A 19432-nucleotide genomic window follows, 5' to 3' on the forward strand; every position below is an offset into this window, starting at 1 on the left:
ACAGGCTGGGGAAATATGACACACACGCATTATCTCAACATGATCGCATCGGTGAAGGAGAGAATAAGTAAAAGCCCAAGACATGTGCTGGTGTCATCCTGGCCCAATCGAAAATAGCGCCATCGCTGAGAGAGGGTGATAGGAGGGGATTGGTGTCATGAAGGATGAACTCATGGTATCCCCACCACCGACGAATGTCTAGAGGATTGCAAGGCGTGATTGAAGCCAACGATCCCGTCAAGCGATTCTAAGAGATTAAAAAGGTATAAAGGTCTGCGCAAACCGGGGAAAGGCTGACTTGTAACGCTTGCCGACAACCACAAGACATCGCGCAGCCTTGGTACCAGAGAAAATTCTCAGCGAGCCCGCCACGCTAATAATGCACCTCCAGAGCTACGGAGATGAAAGTAAAGAAAGCTTGTGGCATTACCGGCTACTGAGAACTGTGTGTCCTGTACGAGGGTTCCTTGTACTTCGTAAAGATAGAAGAAGAAGGTGATCAAGATCGGTAGGGGAAAGGTCTAGAATGACAATCACGATATTCATCTCTGCGGTTCTGACGCCCGTCGGCGATAATCACATCGTTTCCCCCGACTACAACGACAAAATTTGTTATGTAAGTCGTTGCAAGAATACTGTAAGCCATAGTTATCATCGAGTCGCGAATCTATGAGTCTGATGAGACACTTAATCGCATTCTGAGTCGATCCGCGGGAGGGCCAGACGATGCACGAAACGGTGTTGGATGCCGTTTGAGAGTTCCAATACCATTTCTATGGGAGAATGGTTCAGCTCATCAAGTATCACATTGATGGATAAATAGCTCAGTACGACAACCCGGTGCATTTGAAGCACCGATCATGCTATGGACTTCAGCGAGCTACTTCTTCATGTCACACAAAATAGAGATTTTACATCGCATCCAACCCCATTCAACCATATCATTGACCGAGCAACTGTAGGAGTAGTAGAAGAAAGGAAATTCGTTTCCATTTATGCGCTGGTCATTAATCAGAGTTTCCGTCTTTGCTCCCAGATGCCCTTTGGGCTCCTCGTTCTCCACCCTTGGTCACGCAATGCTTCACAATCCAGGGATGGCGCATAACGTCTTCTAATGGGATTCTCTTCTCGGGGTCGAGCACCAGTAGCTGAAATATTGTTAGTACTCGTTAGAAGAAGACGTGATTTGGCTTACCCTATGTATCAGATCTTTGGCATCTGAGCTGACGAAACCGGGGACAGTCATCTCTCCCCGAGCAATCCTTCTCTGGGTCATGACAGGAGTATCTTCGAATGGTGCCTCTCCCACCAAGAACTCATATGTGAGGACCCCCAAGCTCCAGAGGTCAACCTTCTCATTGTAGAAGTTGTCTGAGCTGCCGGGTTTGAGCATCTCGGGTGGGAGGTAGTCCAATGTACCACACATGGTTTTGCGACGATTATTGGGAGCATGTACAGACCAGCCAAAGTCTGAGATCTTGATTTCGCCGTGGATGCCAACCAAGATATTTTCCGGCTTAATATCGCGATGCATGACATGTTTCTTGTGCAAGTACTTGAGGGCCGCGGCCATTTGGGCGATGTATTGAGCTGCTTTCCATTCGGGGAAGCGATGCTCCTTGCGGAGATGTTTGTACAGCTCTCCCTTACCGGCAAACTCGAGGATCAGAAAGACGCGCTTACTGTCGTGGAAATGCCCGAAGAGCCTCAAGATATTTGGGTGTCTTAAGTTAGACTGGATCTCAATCTCTCGACGAACTTGCTTCTCGACCTTGCCCTGTTGCAACTCGGATTTGTGCAGGACTTTGAGAGCACAGACAAATCCCGAAGACCTCTCCCGTGCAAGATACACGCGACCGAACTTCCCTTTGCCCAATGGCTTTCCGATCTCAAACATGCCCAAGTGGAAGCTTTTGGGGGCTTGTGGCTGGTCGAAGAAGTTTGTTGAGTTGGAGTGCCGTTGTAGAGAGTTGTCACTTTCATCTGATGCACGAGAGGACTGCATAGGTTTTCTGACAGGCGACGGGGGAAGAGTTGGAACGGTAGAGGTTGTTGTTGTTGTGATGATATGGCCAGCATTTTGTCTGGATTCATTGGAAGCTTGAAGTGCATACTTGACCAAGTTTGCGCGCGATTGGGTGGAGGGTAGATTTGCTATCGTTCCTTGGTTTGCAGCCTATACAATATATGTTCAGAGATGCTAGTATGTGAGAGGAAGAGGGTTTAGGCTCACCTTTGACTTTAGAATTGTTGAGGCGGGGGCATCGTTCTCATCGTTGACAGAAAGATGCTCGAACCGACTCTCGAGAGTTTTGGCTGCCATGGTGCAGATGCAATCGAGAAGGGCAATTGAGAAGGAAGATACTATGCTGTGGTTGTTGCTGTTGCTGTTGTCGTCGTTGGTACTGAATGGTGAGCTGGAGGAGCAGCATTAAGAATAGAGATCGGTTCGGAGTTGGTGGTTGGTGGTACACAGGGAAGGTGCGCCGTCGCACGGGGCAACCGACCACATCGCCGCTTCCCCAGGCAAGCCGGTGCCAAATCCATCTGCGCCCCTCACCCACTGGTCCCCCCACCAGTGTCACGTCCATTAAATTCAACCTGCAGAACATTGCGACCGTACTTCCTGCGGTGCCTGGTTGCTCGTTGTTCGCTGTTTACAATTCGCCTACAACCCGATTACCAGAGCAGTGCGCCCATCATGGCGCTCAATGGTCAACACCATGCGACTACGACTGCTACTGGAGACAATCTCGACACCAGTTTTCCCTCTCCTTCGGCTCACGCACCCCGAGTCTTCTCAGTGGAAGGTTTCCGTGTGACAACTCAGAAGCTGCCTATCCTGAAAGCTGGGCCCATTGAAGAAATGACCTCCAAGCTTGGAATCGCCCCTCCAGAAATGATCTTTGGCGACAATCTTGTAGCCATCGAGCACCCTTCCTCTCACTGGGGGATCAAGTTTGACGCCTTCGGGGCTCTGGATCGTGTGGACAAGACCGGGCAAAAGAGATTGAAAGTGGCATATTCCAAGGAATGGCATCAGAGTAGGGAAGATACCCATGACATCAAAGAGGTCATCAAACCCTTTGACTGGTCCTACACCACTGACTACAAGGGAGACCTCGCGCCTGGTTCTCCAGATTTCCAACCCTCCTCCGAAGCCATCCCGCTCGAGCTATTGAAGAGACCCGACCCTATTCTGTTCTTCGACGATGTGATCCTCTACGAGGATGAACTCGCAGACAATGGCATTACCATGGTTTCATGCAAGATCCGCATCATGCCAGCGCGATTACTGTTACTGTGTCGCTTTTTCATGAGACTGGACAATGTCCTGTTGCGCCTGCGAGACACCCGGATATACATCGATTTTGGAAAGAAGGAGGTTATTAGAGAGTACGTCGAAAAAGAGGAGGCATATGATACTGTTCGAGAAGACTTGGCCAGTCGCAGAGACGATGTGACTGCAGTGCTTAGAGATCCAAATCAAATGGCAGAGCTTTTGCCCATCGTTACTAAGACTCTCGAAAGTGTTCAGCTGGGCAAGTGAGTCCTGGATGCAGAATCACACGATTAAGTTGTGGAGTACTCTGGCCACGGATCTAGAGAGCTGGATATCACCCAAAGGCCCAAGCCACATCCGTGAAAGAACAGGACTCTCCTACTCCTCCGGCATATGCCCGTAGGAAGCAGCATGGACGAGATCAACAGATACTCTGCCGGTGGCTGTGCTCAGCTTGGAATTGTTCACGTGATCAACCGATTCCGCGCATGACGCGTCTCGAACAGGGCACTCACCGAGACTGGACTCGCCAAAGTCCGGAAATGACACGCCGCCACGGATAGGAGATAGCAGATCCATCCTCTGGTGATGGGCCGGAGTACCGAGCACCTCGTACCTCGTACTGGTCAACTGGTCAAGTTATGGTGGGCTATTGACACGACAACAAATACAATCATTATTGTACCATGCAAGAGCCATGTACAGAGTTGTAAATACCTTTGGTCGCGCCTATCAACACACAACGTTGTCGTTGCGTCCAACCTAATTCCGCATGGGCGCCGGCAGTGGCTGAGGGAATCTCATAGTTGCTCAAATAAAAGGGTCTTGTCTAGCATTGCAATCTCCGTATGTTCCAGAACAGGAGGGATGGCGTCCAAGGCTGACCAATTGGCTTCCCTCTCACCTCAACTGCTTCTGAGACCGCTCGGCCACTTTGAGCCACTTCCTTTTCTTAGATGATAAGCGAACCTCTCACCATCAAAACGCCCCCAGTTCTAAATGACCAGAACAACGCCCCCTCGCTAGGAAACCCGGAAGAAATGCTGTACTCGTAAGAGTAGCGAAACTGTGGCATCGCTTCATTTGCCTGAGGGTGCATCCACCGCCAACCTGAGTCCGGACTTGATGCTACCGGTCTTAATCTCGACTGCAAGTTCAACATGTGCCGAGGACTCTGTACCACAGTCTCTCTGTCCGCTTCTCTTCTCACATTTTCCTTTGTTCCACGGGACCTTCTGCCTTTCTTGAACCTGGTGAGATCGTAACGATCCCAAGACTCGTGTCATGGGCACAATCAGCCCTTGCAGAGCCATTTGGGCTTTGCTTTACATCTTGTCGCTTTGCAACGCGCAAGATACCGTGCCCGTCGCAACCCAGCCCATTGTTTCAGCGGTGACAGTCTCGACTGTGGTACCGTCGCTGCTAACTATTTACTCCGTCGTCACATCGACCTCAACGGAGCCCGTCGCTGCTTCGATCGCAACTATCACCACTGTCGTAGGCGGAACCCAAACAACGCTTCTATCAACTGTAAGCGGGGAGGCCAACGCGCGACCGGTTGTAATCCAAACGATTACGAACACGATTATATCGACAGTCTCAGTAACCACAACTGAAGTAATTCAGAGTACCATCGGTTCTACCACGATCTTCGGTGCAACATCCGGGCCACAGGTAAGTTGAATCGGAGTACAGTTTCAGAACTGGTCTAACGAACATTCCTGTCGCAGCCAACTTCCGACTTAGTAGCTACCACTACAGTAGGATCAGCATCAGGAGTTATTGTCACTTCAGGTGGCGGGGTTGGTACTGGTGCGTTCTCAACTGCCGATCCAACCACTGCAAGCTTAAGCGTGACCGGCGTGACCGGCGTGACCACCCAAGATGCGACTCCAACATTTCCTTCTCCGTCGGCAGGATCTAGTTCGGCGGCGCATTCATCGGGAGGAGGTCTAGCGACAGGGACCAAGGCTGGCATAGCGATTGGAGTTATCCTTGGAGTGACCGCGCTTGTCGTGGCGGGGTTTTTACTAGGTCAGCGCTATTCGCGACGACGCAGTACTGACGGTCACTACGTGGAAAGTTTACCGGATGCAACTGTTCATGAGAAGGACGCGTTTCAAGCCGGTCGTCCTTACGAGCTGACTGGTTCGAATCGACATCCTACCGAGATGTCAACCGGAAAAATGCACCCCTATTCCTTCGCCACTGCCGAAACGAGGAGCGGCTCGGAGTCAGTGAGTGGCAAATCCTATGAGATGCCCGGATGTGGTGTTTCGCCCTCTTATTCTCCCTACAATGAACCTGCGGAGCTATCGGCATTGCCACAATTTGATAAAAAGGGTGACGCTCCTATGTATGTGGGAGTGCCTGCTCATATGAGCGGCAGTAAGCGTTGGAGTATGAAAGAGTATGAGAAATCTTGAAGCCATCGCTTCTTTCCCCCAGAATTTACGGTGCAATTGCAATTGTCTTGCGGCTCATGAAACGGCGTCAATGAGAGCGCACTCGAGCGATGGCATGCAAAATCTGCAGTCTCGTGCTGTCTCATGAGCAGGGCGCAGCCACCAACTTGGACATGCGCCACTTGAGAGATTCCGCACCTTGGAGTTGTCGACTCAGGCAGATGTGTATAAATACCATTTCATAATGGCAAAATGCATCGACTTTGGTATGGGGGTTACAGCTGACTCCCACATGTCGTCAGCGTTTGAGCTTAGCAAGTTCCTCAACGACGAGCAACCTCCTTGTCTACAAGAGTCGTATTACGACCAATGCAGTGCTCAACAAACAAATTTCCTGCCACAAGGGATCCACACTCTCGTGGTCTTGAGTCGCCAAATGGAGAGCCGCCACCTGCAGAAAATATTTGCAAGCCGTTGCGAGACCGCCTATGAATGAGAGCACCAAAGCAACGACACATTCATCCTTCCCGCGAAGGGTCGCAAAGGCCACGCATCAAGAAGCAAAGTCAATATTTTCAAGGTACCTTTTTGTAGACCTTAAATCAGAGACTTGTGTTCTCTGGATGCCACACCTTTCTCAGCAATTTTGCAGGACGTTTTATGAGATATGAAATAGAAGACTAGCATAGTATATGTTCATAATAGTCATTGGATCAAGAAAGCACCCATGATCATTTCTCAACCTATCCGGACGGAACAGCCTTTGCCTCGGTGAATTCATTGGGTGGCTCTGCGGTAGGTTGGGCCTTCGGAACGGATTAATATAGTTCCTTGATAGCCAATCGGTGTATTCTTCCCTCTGCCAAGGTGAAATCATTTCGCCCGTTTCTTACAACATCAATTCAACTTTTTTCCTTGCTTCACTCACTTTCAGAACAAACACCATTATATCGTTGTTGATTGACAAATCATTGCCGTAACTACTGCGCAGGTTTTCCTGGGATCATTTGGTGGGTTGGCGGTGTCACGATGCCGGCTCTATTGGAGGATCCCGAGTCTGGCGTGATTTATCGTGCATCCGGCCAGGGTCCGTACCCAACTGCAGACAATCCACAGATACCGTCGTCCATATTTCCACGACCGGTGACTTTGAGGGATCGGGTCACGATTGCGACATTGATCCCTTTTTTCTCTCCTGATGCTGTTCCGAAGAGACTTCTCGCTTACCTGGGCGAAAGTCTCAACAAGGAAATTGAGGGTGGGGATACATACCCCATGATCAACACTTTGCCCCTCGAAACATTTGGGCCTTATTGGTTTGGGAATTTTGGCGCTGTCATGGTACTGGGTGACATTGGTGGTATTGAGGCGGTCAACGACATGGAGCGCAATGGCGTCGACTGGAGTAAACTTTGCCTGGGGAGTTTCTATGTGAAACCCAACTACCCCGGCAGAAGTAGCCACGTCTGTAATGGTGGGTTTCTGGTGACCCACGCGGCTCGCAATAAGGGTGTTGGAAAGTCTATGGGTCAATGCTATCTGGATTGGGCACCTCAGTTGGTAAGTCTGCGGGCGTGAAGGGCTGGCCCGACCGAGTGGAATTAACTTCGACTAGGGTTATTCGTACTCTGTCTTCAATCTGGTTTATGAAAGCAATACTGCTTCGACGAGGATTTGGGATTCACTTGGCTTTAAACGCATTGGGCGGGTCCCTGGTTGTGGAAATCTCAAGTCTTCCGATGAGCCAGTTGATGCGATCATATATGGAAAAGATCTCAAATCCGAAGGGGAAAATGTTCTTTCCGAGGAGCGTTTCGACAAAATTCGATACTATCTCCGTCATTCTCTCTATCCTCAAGGAGCTGACAGATCGGAGAAAAGTCGACTGAGGAGTGCGGCAACGCACTACAAGTTAGTAGGGGGGCAAGATGGTGTCCCAGAGAAGCTGATGTTGAAGGACAAAGAAGTCATCTCGGATCCCCAAGCCCAGTATGAGATCGCGAAACAAATTCACCTCCAGGCACACGGTGGCATCAACAAGACTACAGCCATTATAGCGACGAAATACCATTGGATTCGGATAAAAGAAACAGTCAGCCACGTCATCAAGAATTGCCCGGAATGTAAGGACACCAACAAGCCACCCATATTACGCTCAGAAAATCGACCAGGACGGAGCAAAACTATTGATGAAGCGCCCGCTACGTTACCGCAACCCATTCCCGTTCCTGATGTCCAAGTCCAAGTGCCACCTCCGGAAGACCTTACCAACAATCATCTCTCGAATCATGACTTCGCCTCGATTCAGCAACCAATGGATCTTGCGAACGACCATCTTCCAGATGCAGACGCGCACCTTCACGCTTACGACGACATGGCAATTGATCCACAAATCATGGAACAAATACAGGCTCAACTGGACTCGGAGTACGCTCAACACCCACACAATTTTGTTCCGACTGGCATGCCAACCTTTGCAGATACTTCTCATCTGCAGACACACCACGATCCTCACGACTTTACAGCGCAGCAAGCAGATCACCAATTCTTGCATGATCCGAACTCGACAATGATGGGACACGACCATGTTATGGACGATGGGAGTGCTGGAACAGGATTGAACAATATGCAACCAATGCAGCATGTGTTACCCATGGATTACATGAATCCACAGAACAACCAGCAGTATAAGCTCGAGCAATAAAATAGGCGCGTGGTGTTATAGCAGGTCAGTGGGGCAGATATATCAACAGCGAGCGGGAGGGTTGTTTTGTGTTTCTCCCTGTGTTGTTGTTCGAGGGATCACAGAAAAGCAGGAGTCCCCCGAAGATTTGGAAGTATGTTGGAAATATGTTGCTTGCGGATACGGTGTTGAGCAGCCTCAGCACATCAGAGAGATCACCCAGGGCAATGAACGTTTAGAAGGTCATAGACAAGACTTGAAGTCTCACTTTGACTGCTGGTCAGGCTTAAATGTAGTCACTTACAACGGGGTTTTGGAAAGGGGGGCTATCTGTCTAGGGACCTAGCATGTGTTTAGAAGGGCATTATCTGTGGAATTGACCAGAGCTCGAGTACTGTGCAGTTCCCTGTTCATCCCTCGACTGGCCAAGTTCAACCCTCCACAACCAAGCCTCGGTTGGACTTTCCCGTTTCCACCTCGATCGACATCTCATCGACTTATCGATTATCGACACCTCACCGTCCGCCATGCTTCTCCTCTGTGAAATAGCGACAATGTCAACGTGCCACTCCCATTATCTAGCTGAAGCACGAATATGAGTACCAATTGTCCGCTTAAGGACATGCCATCTCGTCAAGAGAGCCATGAAAGCCAAAAAGTCATTCAGGCCACCTCCGAGGTTAAGAACCAAGACAGGATGTAGCACGTGCAGAACTCGACGAAAGAAGTGTGATGAAGCCAAGCCAATCTGTTTTGCATGTCAACGGTTAAATATCCCATGCAATTGGCGAGATGCCGCGCTGGGAGACTCGAGGGCTCCAGCCTCGCCAACAAGTTCATCTGTTGTCCCCTCCGATGCTGCATCTGACATGGAATCGGTCGTCGATATCTCCATGCCTGCCTCGCTTGAGGCCTCGATATGGTCTCTTCCACAGGCCTTAAGGACGCAACAAGATTTCAACATATTTGAGTACTGCGCCAGGAGATACATGAATATCCTAGTCTTTCCAGAGGCTGGCACTGGATTTCGAGATATGTCATTCCTCTTTAACATCAGCTATCAATATCCATTCGTCATGCACGCGGCTCTTGCTCCGGCTGCCCTTCACGCGTCTTTCGCTGCCTTGATCCCTAGAGAAGATGCTATGGTCTACACGCAAAGCGCCCTTCAAGGCCTTCGACAAGCGACTGGGACATTGGCCTACTCAAGCGACGCGCGAGACGCGTTTCTCACTGCCTCTCTCTTCATGGGCATTTTTGAGGTAAGCTGTTGTAAAGACCCCGATCTCGGTCTTGACCCGTGTTGATTCAAATCAGGATTTCTATCCCGCGGCGTCCAGCGCCAGTTTGACTCACTATCGTGCCATTGGCAAAGTTCTAGAACAGACGATCGCCGGAGTGCCGCGGCTGCAATTATCTTCAATGTCATTCTTTGAGCGTACGCTACTAGACTCTGTCCTGTATCACTTCGCGACCAGACTACTGCTGGCGGAGGATATCGAACCAACCTGTGCTTCGTTTCCTACTGCCACGGTGGCCAAGTATATCGAAGCCCTCGATTCAGAACGGGATGATTATGCTGCGAGCGCTTCGGTCCTTCCAGTAATTGGAAAGATCCCTCCGGCGCTGTTTCTGGCTATTTATCAAGTTACGTGGCTGAGCAGACAACTTCCGTTCGTAGATGATCAAAACCAGAATCTCGCTCTGCAGTGTCTTTCGGAGTTGGACAGTCTCCAGGATGCACATCCCATTCTGTTGCATGAAAACGACGCCGACTTTCACCATCTGTCAAATTCTGATATCGCGGCAAAGCTCTACGCCCTGGCCTTGAGAATTTTTCTTGCAAAGGTAATTGATCCAGACAACGTCTCCAGCACTTCGTCATGGATAGAAGCCTTGCTTGCCACAGGATTGGCTTTGTTGAAGCGATATGACGGGAGTGCCCTATTTGGGCAATTCATCACCTGGCCAATGCTGGTTCTCGGTTGTGCATCCTGTCCAGTGACATTATTTGAGATGATTCAAGATAAAGATGGGGAAAGCGGATCGGCCGTGAGGGCACAAACGCGCCATCTGATCCAAGCCCTACTGCTTCAGATCTGGGAAGTGTCGTTCTCTGGCTATGTCAAACGTACAGCAACAGCGCTTGAGAACATCTGGAAAATCCCGAACGTCCTACGCAGTAATAATCGTGAATATGGCTCGGATTCGGACGAGGAGACCTTGTACGATGGTCTAATTGCCCTGATATCTAAGAAAGGGCCAGGACCAGGACTTTTTCCTTGACCGAAACTAGACGGTATCTTGGGAAGTCGAATACCTGCTCGACAACCACACGATCTTTTGATATGTCGAAAGATTTCACTTGAGACATGCGTCCACAATTCCTGCCGCAACGAGGCACTCTTCATCACGCATGGTCCTTGTAACTACTTGAATGGAACACGGGGCACCGTCAATGATCTCCGGGTCGTCTGCGAGAAATGGCTCGTTAGAATCCCATGCCAGACATGCTCAATGGACTCACATTTAGGCCCGGCTTGCCACGGCTCGATCACCAGAGGTTTACTGTCAATGTCCTTTGACGCTTTCGAAAATGGTATCACGCATGCCGGGTACTTGCAAGGTCAGTACTTGAGCAATTATCATCAGGGGACATCTTACATCCAAGAGATTGAACAGGCAGGTATAAGGTGGCCAGCCAAAGGTATCATGTGACACTGCAGTGTTTTGGGCGGAAGGAGCGATAATAGCATCCAACTTGTGCTGTACCCACAAGTTCCTCCAGTCTTCGACAAATTGTTGCCGTTTCACAGACACTGCAGCAAGTTGTCCTAGCCTGTCCAACCCCTCCAGGCTTGGGATATATGTATATTTTCCCTGATTGGCAGGACTTGGTTGGTTCGCGACCGATGGCACCGGAGGCTCACCACTCGCCTGGATGTGCTTTCTAGCGGCTTCCGGCGCCAAGCTGAAGAGGGCAAAGGCAACCTCGATGGCATCAGCGGTGCGGGTTTCACCCGAGCTTAAAGTGACGACTTCATGGCCCTGAGCCTGAAGCTTCCTTGCTGCTTCTTCTAGTGCTCTCTCGATCGGGGGGTGAAGTGGGTATGCTGGATCTGCTGGTAGTAAGCCAAAGCGCAGAGCGGTTTTCTTGGGTTGATCGATTTTGCGCCAGGGGACATCGATTGTGGTTGAATCTAGCAGTGCTGGAGTTGTGTCAATGACAGCCTTGGTGAAGATTTCGAGCGCCTCGAAATCATTGGCCAGCGGACCGGCAGATGCGACAATGGGTTTGAATCCAGGAAGGCCCGGGATCGCTTGCCCACCGTATGGGACTCGGTTTGACGTTGGTTTAAATCCATACGTGCCACAGCAGAGCGAAGGAATGCGGACACTCCCCGCTACGTCCGTTCCAACACCGATAGGTGAGCCACGGAATGCGACCAGGGCTCCTTCTCCTCCGCTTGATCCTCCCGCGTTCAACATGGTGTTGTGAGGATTCAAGCAGCGGCCGAAGATATTATTGTGAGAATCAGCGGTCATCAGCGTCATGGGGATGTTGGTTTTGACATAGAGGACGGCGCCGAGGTTGAGCAGAGTGTCTACCAACGGAGAGTTCTTTTCTGATTTCTTACCAAGGAAGGAGACGTAACCAATACTGGCTTCTTGCCCCGTCACTTGAAACCCGTCCTTGATGCTGACCGGTAGACCGTGCAGGGGCCCAAGTGGCTTCCCTGCTTCCCTGTCCTTGTCCAGAGTTTCAGCCCTGGCCAGTGCGACATCGAAGAAGATCTCTGTGAGGCATGAAGTCTGTGGGAGGAGGAAGTCAGAATCTCGAAATGGACGACCGTAAAGGGATGCAGAAGGAGGAGCACTACTTACCAGTTGCTGTGCGATTGCAGCACGTTTGCAGAACGCCGTGGTCACTTCCAGAGAAGTCAATTCTCCTGAAGAGAGTTTCGCCAGAAGTCCGGCGACTGTGTTCTGTTCTGTGATGGCCAGTTCCTTTTCCGACAGGATGCCCGACTTTCTCGGGATGTCGAGCTCCATCAGGCGGTTGGGTTTTTCTTCCAGTGGATATGCCAGCGACTTGACAATCGACTCTGGTAGCCGCCATGCCTCGGGGATGGCGGCGTGAGTCTGCTTTTGTTTTTCAGCGACTTTGGTCTCCCAAGAAGAAGGCTGTTCTTTTTGAGCGATGGACCCCATCTTAATCAGTGTCTTTTGGCAACGGAACTTGAGAATGTTTGTACTATTTCACTCGATGGCAAACGTGTTGAAATCATATGTATATACAGTGTAGGGAAATCCTGCAACAGAATTCCTTTCAATTCATCACTTTATATGTAATGATAGACCCGGAGCAGAGTCTTGAGCACACCTTAAGCTCTGAAGACGAGGGCCTGGTACATACTCCAATTTCCAAGGATCCCTCGGCATTTGTCCTCATACAGAGACAGGAAAACCTGGGGAAGAATGGCCTTTGTACAACAGGAGGACCGGTCGCCTTTCTCCGCAGGCCAGGTCATCCAATCAGATGCGTTTGCGCCCTCCAATGAATGGGCTTTGCGCTTGCTATCGTCATTGAATGTTGCGCCGATTCCCCAGCCTCATCCAAAAATGCCCGGGCTGCTGAGTACGATCCTTTCTTGAGTTCAGGCGCTTGTCAAATCAGAAGTCCTTGCGTCGTTGGATCGATGCATGATATGGAGAGCCTTATGAATTGGACCTGGGACGCACTTGCTGGTATCAATGTCTAAAGGATCACCTTGGCTAAAGGATTCGTCGCCCGTTCAATCAAGCCGTCCATTTTGAGTCTTCCTGCTCCTTCCCGCGAGCCCCTGCCGCCGAGTCTACAAGGCTGTTACATACTGCTTTTCCGGTGGCCTCGGGGTCCGGACATGATAAGTTGATAATTCCCTGTTATAATAGCGATCTCTGGAGAGTACAACCTCTCCCGCTTTGACATATCTAATCGAACACCCATACCATAGCGCCTTCAGGGCAACATGGCGACACCGGAAGTATTACAGACTCTGGCCGCGCGCCTGCACAAGGACCCAGGATTTCCCGTTCCCAATGCCACGTCCGCATTCTGGCAAGAACCACCGCACGCCTTCGCCAACCAGCAATCCGAGCAGCTGCCCACAGAGGCCGATGTCGTCGTCATCGGCTCCGGCATCACGGGCATTAGCATCGCGCTGCATCTGTCGCGGATAGACCCTTCCCTGAAGGTGGTCATGCTCGAGGCCCGCAGCGCGATCTCGGGCGCGACGGGGCGGAATGGCGGCCATATCAAGACGGTGCCCTTCGCAGACTACGGCTCGCTCAAGGCTGGTGTTGGCAGGGAGGCGGCGATCAAGATCACCAAGTTCAGGTTGGCGCATTTGGATGCGTTGATCAACGAGGCTGAGCTGTTGGGTGAGGCGGGAGAGGTCGGCTTGGTGAGGAGAGTGCAGGCTCTGTGTGGTGTCTATGATGATGGGGCGTGGGAGAACTCGAAGAAGCAGCTGGAGGAGTGGCTGGACGACTTCCCTGAGGAAAGGAAGAATTGGACAGCGCATGAGGGCGAGGAGGAGCTGAAGGTAGGTTGGATGAGCTCGGTTTCCACATGGAATGGGACTCTGATGGCATAGGGCGCTGACTGTTTTCTGTGCAGCAACTGGGCCTGATCAACGCCTCTGGCTGCATTATTGGACCCGCAGGAGCAGGCTGGCCGTATCGCTTTCTGGGCGTTGTTCTATCGAAACTCATGCAGGAAGAGCATGTTACACTGGAGACAAACACGTCCGCTAAGGGTGTGGAGCGGACGCAATCGACGACGCACCCCTACCAGGTGCAGACCTCGAGGGGGAACATCTCGGCCAAGCACGTCGTTCACGCTACGAATGGCTACGTTGCGCATCTCCTCCCGTCCCTCAGAGGCGCCGTGTGGCCGCTGCGAGGCCAAATGACGGTACAATCCATGCCACCGGAGTTTCCACGCGTGGGCGGCTCCCGGTCTTGGAGCGCGATCTATGCAAAGGGGTTCGACTACATTACACAGTCTCCAGGGGAGGACGGATCATTATACTTCGGCGGAGGGTTTGGTCAAGGAGGCCTGGAGAACGAAGAGGACATCGGCAACAGCGACGATAGCCAGCCCAGCATCTACCCGCTCAGACACTTGGAAGCCGCGCCGGCGAAGGTGTTCGCGCACGCAGAAGGCGCCCAAGTGGAAAAGCAATGGACTGGCGTCATGGGCTTCACGGGGGACTACATGCCGCTGGTAGACAGGTTGAGTGCTGATGTCTCAGGGCGACAAAACTGCGATCCTGCTGTTGGTGGTGAATGGATCGCCGCAGGCTTCAATGGTTATGGGATGGTCCATTCTTGGCTGTCCGGTAAGGCCCTCGCGAATATGTTGACTGGCAATGAGGAGGAGATTCTGGATTGGTTTCCGAGGGATGAGTTTGCGTGCGGCAGGGATAGGTTGCAGCATCTGGTGGATGAGCCTTTAAAACACTTTTTTGGATAGAAGACGCGGAAGAGAAAAACATGATCGAGATTAAGTTCTCTGTTGATGGTTCATCAGATGCTTGCTGTTCGGCCTATCCTGGGCACATCCTAGTGTCACAATTGCTGATGTCCATCAAGATACCCACCGTGAACACGAACCTCACAATTACTCTGGAGTTATACCTGCCGCATTCATATGAGTACAGCCCGGAGGGGGGAGGCGGATCTTGGACAGTAACAACCATGAAGTCGGGTCATGTGTCGGCAATCTCATTATCACACAGTGTTCTCGTCGGTCAACAAATGTTGATGTTGCATAGCCAGGCTAGCAGCTACTACCAAGAATGAAACCATTCCATGAATAGCAAGCTGAACCCATAACTACGATACAGTAGTTACTGGTGAAGCGTGATACTCGGCACTAACTAACTAGTTCAGCAATATAGCCTGGATAGCCCAGAAATCCCAAGTAATTAAGCAAACTCTGGACCTCTGCCTGACTCCTGGCTCCTGAAGCTCCCCGGACCCTGGTTGACTTCTGATAAGCCCTCGTCCGTCTTGGCCGCGAGCCACATACATACATAGCCCGGCCGAAGGGTCCCACGCAGCCGGCGTAAAGTCGACTGATTGGCAGAATCCCTCGGGACCGCTGATTAAAGTCCTCGCATACGGTGTTAAACTCGTCGGACATCAGCATCAACCTTTCTAGACCCCGCTTCGGGACTGATGAGTCGCTTCCTGGTGTCTGGGAGTCCGTCTCGTGGCAAATTCCCAGGAGTCTGGGGTGGTCGAATACGGAGAACACAATAGGCAGGCAAGATAGCTCATCGCTGATAAGGGAAACTGAGTGGCTCGCTGGTGATGGGCTCGCTGTCAACTTACCTCCTGGTGTAGATGTATGTGTGTGTGTGTCTGGCCCATATAAGGTTCATTTGGTTCCCACCATTCGATCGGGCGGATGGTCGTCTCCTCCTGATTGTTGATTGTCGTTTGCTGCTTGCTTGAAATTCTGTTGGTTTGGTAAACACGCGCACGCGATATCCATCAAGCCTATCAATATGTCGTTCGTCGAGAAGCTTCCTCCGGGCACGCAGCGCATTGAGGATGACACGGGCAAGAATATCTTACTCGCGCCCCAGCCCAATGCTGATCCTAACCAGCCTCTGGTATGTCGTTCCCAGCTACTGTCGTGCGCCGAGAGCGTTCGTTCCACGGCTGGAGACAGTCTGTGCTAATCGACTTGAAACATTTAGAACTGGAGCAAGGTCCGAAAGAGTATCCATATGGTCATTCTTTGCTTCTATGCACTGATGGTTTTTGCAACGTAAGAGGCCTCCTTCGTCTCGCCTTTCAATCTTTGGTGTCTCTCTGAGCAGCAAGACAAGAATGGTGAAAGCCATCTCGATGCTGACATTGAAGATTCTGATCGTAGTCTTTGCGTCGCGGTTCCTCTCTGGCAACTCTTCAACACCGAGCTTGGGATCAGCTATGCCGATCTCAATAACACCTACGCCTCCAACATGGCAGCGCTGTCGGTCGGATGTATCATTTTCATTCCATTTGCGCTCCGACTTGGACGGCGGCCTGTTTACATTGTCACCGTGCTCATCATGCTTGCTTCTGCAATCTGGCAGGCCAAGATGAACACGGTGGGAGATATGATCGGCAACAATGTCATCATGGGAATCGCAGGTGCGGTCAACGAGGCGCTGTTTCAGGTCACGGTGAGTATTTCTATTGCTTTGTGCTTGGAGGTTGCGTTAGGACACTAGAGTTGACCACAAATATAGGTTGCCGACCTCTTCTTCGTCCACCAGCGTGGAACGATGAATGGTATCTACCTCGTGCTGGTTGTCACTGGTAAGCCTTACCCCCGTGTCGCCGAGGCCAACGCGTATTGGGGCTGACAATGTCTGTGCCACTCATAGGTAACTACTTTGGCCCTGTCGCCGCGGGCTACGTCGCTGTGTCGTCGCAAGGCTGGCGTTGGGTATTCTGGTGGTGCACTATCTTCCTGGCGATCTGCAGGTAGGTACAATCTCCCCTGAAGGACGATGATATCTCTTTGCATCCTCCTTATACTGACCACGACTTTCCTCTCTTTCCCACAGTGCCGCCATGGTCTTCTGCCTCGAAGAGAGCAAATACGTCCCAAGCGTGATCGAGGGCCGCGACGTGACGGCACCAACGCAAGACGAAGGGACACTCGAAAAAGTCAACAGCACCACAAAGACGCCCATCCGTGGCTCGATCACCGTGGACGCGACCGAAGCTGCCCAAAACCAGCGCCGGCGCATCGTCGACATCGACCACTCTATTCCCATGCATTCATACAAGAAGCGTTTCGCCCTGTACACACCGGACAGTCCGTCCACCGAAACCAGGAGCGTCTGGGCACACATCTACCAACCATTCCAGATCCTCTGCACCTTCCCGGCCGTCATGTTCACCGCCCTGCAGTATGGATTTCTCATCGCCATGCTGGCGGTCCTCGCCGTCACTCAAGCGAGCCTGTATCCCTTTGAGCCCTACAATTTCAGTGCTGCTGGCGTCGGCAACATGAACATTCCGCCCGCCATCGGTGCCATCATCGGCTCGGTCTTCGGCGGCCCGATCAACGATTACTTCATCGTCCAGGTGGCCAAGCGACGAGGCGGTATCTACGAGCCCGAGACGAGATTGTGGCTGTTTCTGATTCCCGGCTTCTGCATGCCGATCGGCCTGTTCATGTACGGACTGACCATCTCGAAGGGCATGGCATGGCAAATCAACGCCGTGGGCGCCGGCTTCATCGGCGCCGCGATCGGTGGGTGTGGCGACATCTCTCTCACTTACTGCCAGGACTGCTACCAATACGTGAGTTGCCTGCCTTCCATCCATATCACAATCCACTTGACTAAAATCCCCATCACAGATCCTCGGCGACGCACTGACATCCGTGGTGTTCGTGCGCAACATTATTTCGACGGGGCTGGTCTTCGCCATCACGCCCTGGATGGAGGGCATGGGCGTCTACAACATGTTTGTGCTGCTCGGCTGCCTTTCGATTGCCGTCGCGCTCACGTCCGTGCCCCTCATGATCTGGGGACGAAGCTGGAGGGCGAGGTTGGCGGGTAGGTATGAGTATTTCGTCTCGAAGCAGTTCTGAGAGATTGGAATCGAGTCTGGAAAGCGTTGGAGATGGTATTTAGTACTTGGTGCATAGCTCAGGCAGACAGGCATGGGGCTGGTCAAGAGAGTTTTTCTCTCTGGTTGACGATATATCTAGGCCATGACTACTTATATAAACATTACATATGATATGATATGACATGCTATGACTCTGACCATGTTCCTAGGTGCTCGTTAACTGCTGCTCACGACTTCCGACTTGCTGGTACTGGAACGCGGGCTCATGAGAGGCGTTCCTTGCGTAGCCAATCGTCGGTCACGCAACCTGCAGAACAACCTCGCCCTCCCCCACCGGCCTCTCAAACCCAGCAAGATAGCTATCCAGCAGCTCCTCCGGGATCTCCAGCGCGGAATCGGCATCCCTCCCGGCGGCCTTCCGCTGTTGAATGCGCCGCCAGAGCACATCTCTACTTGCCTCGAGGAAGACTAGTACGACACGTGCACCCGCTTGCTCCGCGAGGGATCGGTACTCGTCGCGGTCGGCTTTGGCGTAGAATGCGCGGTCGAGCACGAGGTTGATCTTCTCGAGGAGCTGGCTCTTTGTTTCCGAGTGGAAGATAGAGTCCGCTTCGTCTTGGTAGGTCGCGAGCAGGGATGGTGGGTAGTCGGTCCCGTAGAGCCCGTGGCGGGAGAAGAGGATATTGTCGATTGAGAGTCGTGTGAAGTTGTGCGGTGAGGCGGCGATGGCTTTCGCGAGTGTTGATTTGCCCGCTCCTGTTTATAAGATGGATGAATAACGACTTCCTTTGGATGGGATTTGGGAAACAATGAGAGCCCATGGCTGGTTACTTTTGAGATTGAGACGGAAAATCAACGAAAAGAGGGCAGGCTGGTACAGTTGCATGGGCCGAGAAGCCGGTCCACTTTCTGTGGAAATGGAATACGGAGTTGCTCACCTACCTGCTATGCCACAGGTCATGACCACAATAGGTCGAGGATCGGCCTCTGTGCGTTGTAGGAGAGGAACGAGAACGTCAGGGATAACGGGCTTCGAGGGTTGTTGCTCTGGTGCTGCCATTCTTTCCTGGTTCTTCTGTTCGCTTTTCTTGCAGAAAGTGCTTGTTGCAGCGTACGAAAACTCGTCCAGTGCTAATAGTGGTGTCGCTACTGTTAGAAGGCGGAGGAGTCAAGGACATGCGACGGGTGGTTAACTGGGGTATGCAGCTCTCTGAAGGGATGAAATATTCATCGAGTTTGCAGAGGAAGAACTATTCTTCTCCCCTGATATACGTTCTAGATATTGTGCTTATACCTGCCCTTAGCAATGACTCACCGTTTCAAAGTGGACGCATCCCGGGTGTTGGCATAAGTGCTGCTTTCGATGGGTTCTGATTAATGACTCCGAGGTGGTGTTTATATAATAATATGTAGCAGCAACGGGGTATTCAT

At 51.6% G+C, this 19432-nt stretch overlaps 9 protein-coding genes across 9 annotated transcripts; 6 read left to right on the forward strand and 3 right to left on the reverse strand.

Moving 5' to 3' along the window:
• Positions 1–1007: 1007 nt before the first annotated feature.
• Positions 1008–2323, reverse strand: A1O9_00773 (AUR protein kinase; the record flags this gene model as incomplete). The annotated part of the gene is made up of 3 exons (XM_013409936.1): positions 1008–1148; positions 1196–2176; positions 2234–2323. 3 exons carry the CDS (start codon positions 2321–2323, stop codon positions 1008–1010), a joined length of 1212 nt encoding a protein of 403 aa, XP_013265390.1.
• A 378-nt stretch (positions 2324–2701) lies between these two features.
• On the forward strand, positions 2702–3550 carry A1O9_00774 (uncharacterized protein; the record flags this gene model as incomplete). Its single annotated transcript, XM_013409937.1, has 1 exon — positions 2702–3550. One exon carries the CDS (start codon positions 2702–2704, stop codon positions 3548–3550), a length of 849 nt encoding a protein of 282 aa, XP_013265391.1.
• Positions 3551–4567: 1017 nt separating this feature from the next.
• Positions 4568–5709, forward strand: A1O9_00775 (uncharacterized protein; the record flags this gene model as incomplete). The annotated part of the gene is made up of 2 exons (XM_013409938.1): positions 4568–4957; positions 5014–5709. The coding sequence occupies 2 exons, from the start codon at positions 4568–4570 to the stop codon at positions 5707–5709; spliced, it is 1086 nt and encodes a 361-aa protein (XP_013265392.1).
• A 1008-nt stretch (positions 5710–6717) lies between these two features.
• On the forward strand, positions 6718–8392 carry A1O9_00776 (acetyltransferase; the record flags this gene model as incomplete). The annotated part of the gene is made up of 2 exons (XM_013409939.1): positions 6718–7248; positions 7304–8392. The coding sequence occupies 2 exons, from the start codon at positions 6718–6720 to the stop codon at positions 8390–8392; spliced, it is 1620 nt and encodes a 539-aa protein (XP_013265393.1).
• A 614-nt stretch (positions 8393–9006) lies between these two features.
• A1O9_00777 (uncharacterized protein) lies at positions 9007–10648 on the forward strand (the record flags this gene model as incomplete). Its single annotated transcript, XM_013409940.1, has 2 exons — positions 9007–9633; positions 9689–10648. Coding segments are annotated over 2 exons (1587 nt in total), but the record flags the coding sequence as incomplete, so codon positions are not given.
• An 84-nt stretch (positions 10649–10732) lies between these two features.
• On the reverse strand, positions 10733–12583 carry A1O9_00778 (uncharacterized protein; the record flags this gene model as incomplete). The annotated part of the gene is made up of 4 exons (XM_013409941.1): positions 10733–10845; positions 10899–10989; positions 11036–12184; positions 12257–12583. 4 exons carry the CDS (start codon positions 12581–12583, stop codon positions 10733–10735), a joined length of 1680 nt encoding a protein of 559 aa, XP_013265395.1.
• Positions 12584–13383: 800 nt separating this feature from the next.
• Positions 13384–14891, forward strand: A1O9_00779 (uncharacterized protein; the record flags this gene model as incomplete). Its single annotated transcript, XM_013409942.1, has 2 exons — positions 13384–13959; positions 14034–14891. 2 exons carry the CDS (start codon positions 13384–13386, stop codon positions 14889–14891), a joined length of 1434 nt encoding a protein of 477 aa, XP_013265396.1.
• Positions 14892–15930: 1039 nt separating this feature from the next.
• On the forward strand, positions 15931–18020 carry A1O9_00780 (uncharacterized protein; the record flags this gene model as incomplete). The annotated part of the gene is made up of 7 exons (XM_013409943.1): positions 15931–16038; positions 16126–16196; positions 16305–16596; positions 16663–16732; positions 16801–16900; positions 16984–17728; positions 17787–18020. 7 exons carry the CDS (start codon positions 15931–15933, stop codon positions 18018–18020), a joined length of 1620 nt encoding a protein of 539 aa, XP_013265397.1.
• A 279-nt stretch (positions 18021–18299) lies between these two features.
• On the reverse strand, positions 18300–19061 carry A1O9_00781 (uncharacterized protein; the record flags this gene model as incomplete). Its single annotated transcript, XM_013409944.1, has 2 exons — positions 18300–18757; positions 18944–19061. 2 exons carry the CDS (start codon positions 19059–19061, stop codon positions 18300–18302), a joined length of 576 nt encoding a protein of 191 aa, XP_013265398.1.
• Positions 19062–19432: the final 371 nt, after the last annotated feature.

This window comes from Exophiala aquamarina, assembly GCF_000709125.1.
Source record: "Exophiala aquamarina CBS 119918 chromosome Unknown aczIA-supercont1.1, whole genome shotgun sequence".
Taxonomy (NCBI): Eukaryota; Fungi; Ascomycota; class Eurotiomycetes; order Chaetothyriales; family Herpotrichiellaceae; genus Exophiala; species Exophiala aquamarina.